The 12,230-nt window shown below is 36.8% G+C and overlaps 1 protein-coding gene across 1 annotated transcript in view; it reads right to left on the bottom strand.

Annotated features, from left to right (window-relative positions):
- The window catches only part of SAMSN1 (SAM domain, SH3 domain and nuclear localization signals 1), a 173,235-nt gene extending 163,364 nt beyond the window's left edge, over positions 1 to 9,871 (bottom strand). The window contains exons 1-2 of the mRNA XM_060416299.1: positions 9,797 to 9,871; positions 3,459 to 3,590 (exon numbers count right to left, since the gene is read on the bottom strand). Of these exons, the coding sequence (XP_060272282.1) occupies positions 3,459 to 3,590; positions 9,797 to 9,820 (156 nt within the window). The 5' untranslated portion in view covers positions 9,821 to 9,871. The remainder of the gene's footprint in view (positions 1 to 3,458; positions 3,591 to 9,796) is intronic.
- Between the last annotated feature and the right edge of the window lie 2,359 nt (positions 9,872 to 12,230).

The raw sequence follows: 12,230 nt of genomic DNA, 5'->3' as shown, positions 1-12,230 counted from the left end.
TTTTTTTGGTAGTAGCCCTCCCAAACTCTCCAGCTTTGCTATGCATTACAAATGAACCACTTACTATTATCTTTATAAAATTTAATAAAGTCTCATTTTAAATCAGTTCTTCTTTAGCCTATTTAGCTCTCCATTACCAATCCCTCCTAGAAATTCAATTAAAATGTAAACTGGATATTTTTGATGTTCTTCATTTAAAATCCCAACATTACTTTTTTTCCCTTAAACATCTCTCTAATTATGCAGTTGGTCTACACCTGATCTTCTCTTTGGGGGCCCTGGAACATCTTACAACCTCCAAAAAACTTCTCACTTCTAATAAGTATGCATAAATAAAATAGATTAAGAGAAGCCTAGAGGCCTAGGATTCTTCTCTTGTTTTTCTTTTCAATTCATGTGGCAAATGACATTATTTTTAGTATGAGCTATAAATTTTCACTCTAACTATGTATGCTGTTGGGTTGGGTGTAAAGTGTGTAAGTTTGAGAGTACCTCTTCCCTACAGGAAAATTACAAACCCATTTGGGCTGAGGACTCTCAGAGTTGGGGAATAATTCCATTAAGTTTAGAGGGCTTTTCATAGTATTTTCAGAACATTAATCCAGAAAGAAGCATCTATTTTCAATACTATTATGACTGATCCAAATCTTTTTCCCCTTGAATTAGAAAAAAAAAAAGAAAAGTGAGAATAGTAGGAGAAAAAAAAAAAACCCTCTATCCTTCAGAAACTTAGATGGAAAGTTATAAAATCACTAAATTTCATGATTAAAAGACTAATTTTGTTTTATCCAAGCTATGGATCATTTTCATCAGGAATAAAATAGGTGTCCATAATAATCTGACACAACTGGTATAATTCAACAATTGAATGGTGGAATTAATAATTGAACCAGTTGCTTTTCAGTGTGAGTGTGTGTATATACACACATATGCAAGCATGTGTTAGTTGCTCAGTTGTGTTCAACTTTTTGTGACTCCATGGATTGTAGCCCACCAGGCTCTTCTGCCCATGGAATTCTCTAGGCAAGAATACTGGAGTGGGCTGCCATTTCCTTCTCCATATATACACATATACATTTATATACTGGCTTCCCAGGTGGTGCTAGTGGTAAGAACCTGCCTGCCAACGCAGGAAACATAAGAGACATTGGTTCAATCCCTGGGTCTGAAAAATCCCTTGGAGGAGGGCATGATAGCCCAATCCAGTTTTCTTGCCTGGAGAATCCCATGGACAGAGGAGCCTGGCGGGCTACAGTCTGTAGGGTTGCAAAGAGTTGGACACAATGGAAGCAATTTAGCACAAGTGGATATTTATATACATATAAACATTTATGTTGATATACATGCATATATTTTAAAATTAAATTGTGATACATATATATTTATTGTATACGATATATAAAATGTATACATTTACCTGAATATTTAATTATATATATATACAGAAATATATATATGACTCAGCTAGTAAAGAATCTGCCTGCACTGTGGGAGATCTGGGTTCAATCCCTGGGTTGGGAAGATCCCCTGGAGAAGCAAAAGACTGCCCATTCCAGTATTGTGACCTAGAGAATTCCATGGACTGTATAGTGCATGGGGTCGCAAAGAGTTGGACACAACTGAGTGACTTTCACTTTCACTTCCACTTTCACATATATACGGAAAGAGAGCTGTAGCAGTTTAAATCATGTTTTATTTTCATCTACTTTTGCAGTGTAAATGAAGTTTGATAACAATCCCAGTAAACTAGTTGGTCATGAACTTATTTTTCTTGCATACTTATTAAATTCATACATTTAAGGAAATATCTTGAATCTTTTAATCCTATTCACCTTTTCTTTTTAATTATAGAGAAAAAATGCTTACGAACATTTTGCAGTGTCAATTGACATTCCCCATGTAATGGTCTCTCTCTCTCACATTGAGATGTAAAATGTACTGCTGTTTCCTCTTAAACATATCTGTCAACATCAATATTTTAAGGATATTGAAAAGGGTACAGAGTGGAGTTTCCACGGCACTAAATTTTTAAATTATATTTACTTACTGAGACTTATTATTGAACTTGTTTATTGGAGGAAATGGCAAACCACTTCAATATTCTGGCCTGGAAAATCCCATGGACAGAGGAGCCTGGTGGGCTACAGTCCATGGGGCCACAAAAGAGTCAGATAGGACTGAGCAACTAGGCACACACGCATAATACTATATTAGCCTTTCATTGATCTAGGTTTCTGGGAAACAGATGCATTCAGTAAGCTGGGAAAATAACTTTCCAATGTCCCCAACAAATAAGATAGGTAGCTGTGCAGGTTGGTGTAACATTGGAAGGTATTTTAATCTAATCTCTCATCCTCTCTCTAACTGGGAAAGTTATTTAGCCTTTCTCAACATTTCTAAACTTCTATAATGTTACTGTGAGGACCAGCACAAATAATTTCATATAAAACATCATCCAGTACAGTCCCTGACAAAAAGAAAGCACTGAGTAAATATTAGTTGATATTATTTTTTGGTTGCTGTTATTGAGGAAATGTGTGATTATAAGGGTAAGAGGTGACTTCTACATCTGTTAGTATAGAAAATTTCATTATTTGCTGCAGACATAGGACTTTTTATATTGTCCTAAGTCAAAGTAGAAACAAAATAAGTTTATTAGAATGGGATTAATTTAATTACAGCACAATTGACTAAGAAAACTGCCTGCACTGTAAAACAGGAACAGGGCTAATTTTGCAGAGCATGGAGAACTCTCTGCCTCTGGTAATTATAAATATAATTCACAAAACTATTTGCCTTTGCATCCTAATAATACTCAACATTTTGTAAGTTGATGGTGTGTGTCCATAAATTTAAGCAGCGCTTTAGTAAAGAAGTAGCACAGATTTTAAGGCAGTGAGTGGTGTGCTGAAGTTGGCGCTAGAGAGGATGAATAATTAAATATTCAGGTTTTGTAAGTGTGTTATTAAACCATTGGCAGATTGAAGTCAACCATAGTAGGACCATTCAAACCATGGGAACTGGCAAATGCTACAAATCTCAGGTTCTCCCCACTCATCCCGAAGACCTGGTTTACCAGTAAACTGCTGATGTGGACATTATATAAATGTGTATTTAATTGCCAGCTTTAACACTAAATGGTTTATAGACTTTAACAAGTTATGTTGTATTTCTCTCCTATAATTTCATCATCTAGAAAGCAATACAATTACTTCTTTGTCATAAGTTTGCTTTTGATTAAATAATTTTAGCTACTTGATCATCTAATACGTACTTTGTAAATGGTAGCTCATACTAATAAGCTAAAATCATGTAAGACAAAACAATGAAAAGTAGAAATTAAAAGTAAATGAAAAAGTTTCAGAAAACAGGGTCTTTTGCCATATTAACATGCTTCTTTAAGGAAGTGATTCTACATATACAATAGAAAAGAAGTGATTCGCTCAAGTTTCACTCACCATGAAGAGATTGCTGTGTGATCTTCCACTATCCTCAGAGGGTGAGAAAAAAGTATCAGTTCTACTCGAGCTCCTCTCTTGGTGAGCTTGCTGCTCTGGGACTGGCTCATATAAGCTGTCCATAGAGCCTTCCTGCAGTAGAGAGATTTCTGAGTTAAGGAATAACAAAATGATAATTTCCATTGGAAAGTTGTCTAACCATCTACCTACCTTTATACAGTACCCTAGTTAAACAGTCCTTGCACTGGGATTATACTTTATGGTATGCCAGTGTTCAACAGTGAGCAAGACAGCAAAGAGAGGCACTCTCAGCACTCACTAGAGAGCCAGGAATTAAAATAAAACGCTAAGTGTTGGTGAAAATGAAAGGGTTAGTTGCTCAGTTGTGCCCGACTCTTTGCAACCCCACAGATGTCTGCCAGGCTCCTCTGTTCATGGAAATCTCCAAGCAAGAATATTGGAGTGAGTAGCCATTTCCTTCCCCAGGGGAATCTTCCTGACCCAGGGATCAAACACAGGTCTCCTGCATTGCAGGCAGATTCTTTACTGTCTGAGCCACGAAGGAAGCGCCAAATGAGGCAGTTTCCAAAATGAGAGCATAAAAGCTTTTCTCAAGAAACTTCCCTGGCGGTCAGGTCATAGCTTTTAGTCATATGCATCCCTCTCGTGGGAGCACCAATTAGTACTATGTCCTTGTATAAGAAACACAGTCTGTTGTACTTCAGCTTCCTCAACTGTAAAGTTGCAGTTTCATTCACCTTAAAAGAAAAACTTGGGACATGGAAACAACCTAGATGTCCATCAGCAGATGAATGGATAAGAAAGCTGTGGTACATATACACAATGGAGTATTACTCAGCCGTTAAAAAGAATTCATTTGAATCAGTTCTGATGAGATGGATGAAACTGGAGCCAATTATACAGAGTGAAGTAAGCCAGAAAGAAAAACACCAATACAGTATACTAACACATATATATGGAATTTAGGAATAAAGACACAGATGTGTATAACGAACTTTTGGACTCAGAGGAGAGAGGGTGGGATGATTTGGGAGAATGGAAATTCTAACATGTATACTATCATGTACTTCAGTCCATGTCCTGCAGCATGCTTGTAGAGATGTTGCAGTTTCAAAATTAAAAAGAAAAACTTGGGATAAAATTAAATACAGTGTATGCTTTGAAATAGCAAAAATATCTCACAGGTACAATAAAGGCATTAACATTAATGTTTAAAGTATTTACATTAATAAGTTATATTATCCACTTGTTTGTATCCTTTTTTTGGAATAATGAATTTTAAAATGTATGAATCTACATGTAACACTATTGTGAACTCTATGCTTCTTTGTATTTGGGAAGCTTCCTTACTGACTAATTGACTTGTTATGATTATTTTCCTTTTAAGATTGAATTGTATTGTGTGGCATCAGCTGGAGATAGTCTTAAGGGAGAGAGGTATACACTCAATATACTGAAAATTTCTAGTCATAGCAACTGGTGATACTGATAATGATGTCATCAATATAAATGTCTGCTGGATTACAAAAAAAAGTTTTCTTGCTTGAAACAATGAGTGAGAAACCATAGTATTGTACAACAAATGTTCTCATCTTTAAAAATACATTTTGTTAAGATTCAAAAAAAATAAAGATTGAATTGTATTCACATTGTCTGCCTTTAGAAATTTCAATCAGTAAGTTCTGTGTTACAGTTCCATAATTCAAGCAACTTGAACTCCAAATGAATTATCAGGAAAATTGATAAGACCTAGGTTAAGTCCTAAGACATGTGTGCTCTAAATACCTAAACATGTAGGAAAGTTGAAAGCCTAACAGAGTCACAGAGCGGTGACTGGAGGTTAAACTTTGAACCTATTAGGTGTCTGCCCACAAACAGGGAGCACTGATGGACCTTGTCCATGTGGTGGTGGTCCTCCACATTAAGCAAGCTCCCCGATGAAATCCAGGGGCTGCAGCACCCACAGGAGGCTGAAAAATGAAAGGAGGCTGAGAAAATCTCCTTCCCAAAGCTGCTGAGGCTTTTGCTTCTTGGAAGTCATAGGCCAGAAAAGTAAAATTCAATGCAGCCAGCAAACTGAGATCAGAGACAAGCTGCCAGCTGATTCAGTGACTGGAGCAGTAATAAGCCAAGTACCCCCCTGCCCCGCCCCGGGATGGGATACCTGGACCAGCAACGTAAACCTTGTTTCTAAACTGGGGCCTCGGAAAGACTGGAGATTTTTGCCTCACAGCTAGCTAGAGAAAGGTAAAGAGGCCAGGAAGGAGAGAAAAGAGAGCGAGGAGGATGGAGGTGAGAGGGAGAGGAGAGGGAAAGACAAAGACCGAGACACTCGGAGAGACTCAGAGAGAGATGAGGTTATGCTTCAACACCAGCCGAAGCACATGAAGGGATCAAAAGCTGACAAAAAGTCAACTGAATTGACAATCTAAAGATAGAGCCATTTCCACTTCCATTGCATGAATGTAAAATCATAAAACAGGTGAAAAATAATTTAAAGAGAACATTTATCATCTTCACATGAGCTAAATAAAAAAGGAATTTTACAATTAAAATAACCTATGATGATACCAAAACAGGCAGAAACAGAAAATAAAACAATTACGAAGTCTTGAAAATAATATAACCACAGACATTTGTATTAAGTAATCAAAAATTGGAATGAACTCTAGACCTCTCAAAAGATTTAGAAAATGCTGATGAGTTCACCCAGAGTGCATAAAAGTATAAACAGAAAACCCATGAATCATTCGGGTAAATATATGGAGGACATATTGAGTCATTACAACATCAGATTATCAGGAATTCTAGCAAAATAAAGTGATAGATTTTTCTCGCCAATTAAGAATACTAGGGACCAATTTTACTTATAGTTTTAAGAACTCCTAAATGTAATGTTAGCAAAATTAAATTTAATAATGTGTTTAAAAATACACCATGGTCAATTACAGGAATACAAGGATATTTCAACATTTAAACATACTGTAACATGTTTAAAAAATTTTATCACTTCAATAAATATTTTAAGGCTTTAAACAATTTATTATTCATCCTTGATAAAATCTCAGCAAATTGGGAAAAGACAGGACTTCTTCAACCTCATGAGGGTTATTTACCAAAAAACTCAGGAAGACTCAATTAGAAGTAATTACATGAATGTTAGAAGCAAGACTAGGATGCCTGCCATATAGTATTTTTGACAGAGAGAAGCAGAGAATGGTATAATTGCTACAGAAGAGGAAAATTTACAGATTATCTACATAAAAAGTACCCCCAAAAAACATAGATTATTAGAAGCAGGAAGACCAGGGTTCAATTCCTAGGTCTGGAAGATCCTCTGGAGAAGTAAATGGCAATCCATTCCAGTATTCTTGCCTGGAGAATCCATGGACAGAGGAGCTTGGCAGACTATAGTCCATTGGATTGCAAGAGTCAGACATGACTTAGCAACTAAACCACCACCACTTCCTTGCAATATCAAAATTTGAAAATCAATAACACATCTATAAATCAGCAAAAAAAATTAGGGAAATAATCACAATAGCAACCAAAATTCTTTAGACCACTAGCAATAAAGTTAGCAAAGATGTACAAGAACTTTTAGAGAAAATTATAAAACATCTTTAAAGGTCATGAAAGATTAAAATAAGAGGAGAGTTATACATGTTTGTGGATGGGAGAACTCAACCTCAGAATGAAGTCAATTTCCTCTAAAGGTGTAAAATTTAAATTTATTTTAATCAAAATCCCATAAAAAACTTTCACATAACTTGATAAGATGATTCTGTATATTTATAGAAGCAAAGAGATTTTGAAAGTCCACAGGTTGAAGATAACAAGAAGAGGACATTCTTTGAAGTAAGATATCTGCTGGGCATTAGAATTACCTTAATAGGTGTGTAGAACAGTCAAAAAGAAAAGGATGGAGATATACCAATGGGATAAAATATATAAACCAAATAAAGATAGGGGCAGCATTTCAAATCACTGAAGAAATGGTGCACGGGAAATTGATTTATAACCTTACTGGGTTACAAAGTCAAGCTAAACTCAATAACTCTATGATGAGCTCAACAAAAAAATCATCCTGCTTCTAATGAGCAGGTTTTCTAAAAGCCTTATCACCGTGTAAAACTCTAAGAAAATTTCTGGATTCAGAGTGGCCCACATAAAAGGATATTCCTGCCTCCCTTTTGAAAAATAGACCCCATTTGGAGTTTATAGATCCAAAATAATAGCAATCACCTTTAATGGATTATTTATAGTATCCTTGGTTAAAAATGGGTAGTACATTAAGTTTGGCTTTATATTTCTCTTAAAAACCCCATTTACTAAAAGATTTACAATTTCCCCCTACACTTAAGAGAATGTTTAACTCATTCATTGACTTTTCTAATGCTAATCTTTATGTGATGCTTATTATTTAGCATCACCTATTTCTTAAAGATTTAAGGGTCAATATGTTTATTTACACTTCCACTTTTTAATTCTGCAATCTCTCCATTAAATCAGTAGTTTTTAATCTCTTCTTTAAAATGCTGTGCCCCATGTGTTCACATTCCTATAGGCACAGATAAAATGTGTTTTGAATTACACAACAATTCCTGGCAAAAGCTATGACCCCACCCCTTTTTCACAGCTCATAACAGCATGGTAGGGTGTCATAACACCCTGATTGGGAGCCCATATGCTAAATAACTTTATTTATTTATTCCCCAAGAAGGAATAAAAATATCTAAAATAGTTTTGATTTTTTTTTAACCAAGTACCTTGTGGACATTTTCTTATTATAGAAATTACTTTTAACCACATATAAACTTCAGAATGCTTACCCACAATAAGTCAGTGTTAATGATGGTTCAACCTAAGCTAACACGTTTCTGAACAAGGCTAGCTTAAAGAGCTGGGAAAGAGATGGCAGTCAAACTGAGTACATGAGACATGGCTTTGAAGCAATCCTTTTTGAGGGCGTGCCATCTTCCCTATTACAGAGAAAGACAATCACACTCATTATATGGTTTTATGTCTTTACTAGAAGGATTACAAAGCATATGCCATGCATGCTGAGCTCTGCTATGTTATAGAAACATTAGCATAGAAACATTCAGCGTGATTTCAGAACACGGTCGGCTCTGCTGCTACACTGCCTATTTCCATGGGAAGTATATTCCTGTAAACCACATATAGCTCTTTTAGAGCAACTAGAAGCAAATGCATAATACCACTTAAATCACCTGAAATGGGATTTCTCCAGTCAGATTTATACGGCACAAAGCAAAGTTGAGCACTGGCGGTTATTTTGTAAATTAGGAGTATGTAGGCAAGCTGAACTCGATGATTCAGCCTGCCACAACTCACAACTGCATTTTATTTTTCAAGATGCTCTAAGATTAAATCCCTTATCTTGGCCTAAAATGCCTCCTGTTTAGGTATTACAACTATGTCAGCACCATCTCTAGCACTTATGTTAATCTTATTTGCAATTTGGAAAGAAAACAAACATCAAAGTAAACCATTTTATTTCCTCAAATGACAGGGATCTCCCATCGACATCTTGAAAAACCAATGAATAGGCATAATACCCTGCTGTAAACACAGATAGAAATGAATAAAATTATTTTTGAAATCCATTTTTAGCATTGGCAGATGGTCACAACTGCAGGTTAGAGTTATAAAATATTTCCAGATCTATGACAACCTGCTAACTTCTACTGATCCACTTCAGGCTAAAAGGAAAAAAAAGCAATAATGTAAAAAAGAATTTGAGAGGGGCCTACTCCCTTGAAAGAACGCATCTGCAGGACTGGATTAATCTATTGTACCTTGCATTTACAGGGCTGTGTAACTCAGCAAGCTGCCTCCATGGTGGTTTAACCAAACCAACATTGAACTGAATCCATTACTCAGACAATAAAGGAGGAATTTTGATTACTCAGAATGTCCCAAAGCAAAACCAGTAACCCCAATGCAGCATATTTTGCAAAATAAAAACTCTTGTGCTTAATAATGAAAAGAATAAAATAGTTCCTCAAAAAGACTATCTACATCTCACACTTAGAAATTCAATATCAAATTGTTAAGTAATTAATCATTGTTATAGATAAATGTATGCTGTTTTTGTAAATTACTTGCCTCTGCACACAGTTGGCTTACGTTCTTTAATGAAAATGTTTCCTTATTTTTCTGACGTAGACTTTCTTATGAAATCCTAGACTGTATCCTAAAATATCACCACTTAGGGGGTTTAGGGTAGACCCTAGTTCCAGACAATAAAATAAAGATGAGGATATAAATGGTACATGTATTAAAAATCTTACCAGCGAAAAGCAGAAAAGATTCATTTTGGTCAGTTTCCGCTCCTTGTCGCAGGGCCCTCTCTTGGCTTCACAGCTGTTTGGACAGTGCTCCCAGGAGATTACTCCAGAGTAAAATCCTTGCCATAATCCCAGGGATTCGCAGACCATTATCAAATGAAATAGGTCTTTGTTGAACAAACAATTTTCTAAATTAATGAGGAACCTTGACTAATAAAAGGAGAGAATGAGACTAACCATGATCTTTGTAAACAGATTTCAATGGTGACAATAACATTCCTAAAATCTGGAAGAAAAATGCAGTGGGAACAACCATAGGCCTATCTGAGTTAGAAATATGAAGCACGCCTCGGAGAAAATGGCATTCTCCGACATAAATTAGCCCCTTCCCTTGGCTGGTTCCAAGCTCAGTACCAGGTGCGCCCCATCACCCATGTCTCCTTCCTCTTCCACTGATTAAAATAATGTTGGATCCCTTATTCTTTTTATGATGGTAAATTATGCATCATTTAAAATTTCCCATTTTAACAATTTTAAAGTGTACAGTTTTGTGGCATTGGGTATACTCTTGTTATTGTGCAAACATCATAGCCATCCATCTCCAGAACGTTTCCATCTTATAAAACTGAAATTCTGTACCCGTTAAACACTAACTCTCCTCCATTCCTCCCTCCCCCCAGGCCCTGGTAACAACCATTCTACTTTCTGTTCCTGTGAATTTCACTATTCTAGGTACCTCATTTCGGAGAAGGCAATGGCACCCCACTCTAGTACTCTTACCTGGAAAATCCCATGGATGGAGGAGCCTGGTAGGCTGCAGTCCATGGGGTCTCTAGAGTCGGACACGACTGAGCGACTTCACTTTCACTTTTCACTTTCATGCATTGGAGAAGGAAATGGCAACCCACTCCAATGTTCTTGCCTGGAGAATCCCAGGGACGGGGGAGCCTGGTGGGCTGCCGTCTATGGGGTCGCACAGAGTCAGACATGACTGAAGCGACTTAGCAGCAGCAGCAGCAGCAGGTACTTCATTTAAATGGAATCATGCACTATTTGCCTTTTGTAATTAGCTTCTTTCACCTAGCATAATGTCAGGGCTCACTCATGTTGCAGTGTGTATCAGAATTTATTTTTTGAGTGTAAATAATATTCATTGCATGGATGTACCACATTTTTTCAACAGAAATGGGGATGGTTAATTCATTTATTTATTCATTCATTCATTTGTGTTTATCAGAGTATAGCTGATTTATAAGGGCTTCCCTGGTATCTCACTTGGTAAAGAATCTGCCTGCAGTGCAGGAGACCAGGGTTCAATCCCTGGGGTGGGAAGATCCCCTGGAGAAGGAAATTGCAAACCACTCCAGTATTCTTGCCTGGAAAATCCCATGGAAAGAGGAGCCTGGTGTGCTACAGTTCATGGGTTGCGAAGAGCTGGGCACAATTGAGCAACTAACATTGCTGTCTTAGTTTCAGGCATGCAGAAGAGTGAATCAGTTATACATATACATATATCCACTTTTTTAGATTCTTTTCCCAGATAGGCCATTACGGAGTATTAAGTAGAGTTCCCTGTGGTATATAGTAGGTCTTTATTAGTTATCTATTTTATGTATGTGTGAATATGTCAATCCCATCTCCCAATGTATCCCTCTTCCCCCGTCCCAGATGTATGTGTCCCAATTTGTTTATTCATTTATGTTGATGGACGCTTTGGTTACTTTTACCTTGTATCTATTGTAGATAATGCTGCTTTGAATATGAGCATACACGAATCTGTATGCATCCCTCATGTGAATTCTTTTGACTGTTTACCCAAAAGTAGAATTCCTACAAAGTTAAATTTAGATCTTGCAAGTGTGCTTTTACTTCAGCTGGCCTTGGACTTATTTTTCCTTTAAATTATATTTATTTTTGGTTCCCCACTGGAAATGGCATCCTTTAATTAGGAATACCTGGAGAGTTGCATGGCAAACTTCTACTTCGGAGTGTTGTTGTCTAAGAATACTTGAGTTCCATGTAACAGACTAGAGGACAGACTGCTTACTCATGACTAAGAACTATCCTTCTCATATAAGCGTTGGTCTCTTGATTCACAACTGTTGGCATTGATGCAGAGCATTGCCTTTGACTGTGTGGATCACCAGAAACTGTGGGAAATTCTTCAAGAGATGGGAACACCACCCACCTGATCTGCCTTTTGAGAAACTAGTATGCAGGTCAGGAAGCAACCGTTAGAACTGGACATGGAACAACAGACTGGTTCCAAATAGGAAAAGGAGTACGTCAAGGAGGTATATTTTCACCTTGCTTATTTAACTTATATGCAGAGTACATCATGAGAAATGCTGGGCTGGAAGAAGCACAAGCTGGAATCAAGATTGCCAGGAGAAATATCGATAACCTCAGATATGCAGATGACATCACCCTTATGGCA

Source organism: Ovis aries, chromosome 1, assembly GCF_016772045.2.
Source record: "Ovis aries strain OAR_USU_Benz2616 breed Rambouillet chromosome 1, ARS-UI_Ramb_v3.0, whole genome shotgun sequence".
NCBI lineage: Eukaryota > Metazoa > Chordata > Mammalia > Artiodactyla > Bovidae > Ovis > Ovis aries.
Note: the sequence above shows the minus strand (reverse complement) of the source record. Positions and strands in the feature narration are given on the sequence as shown.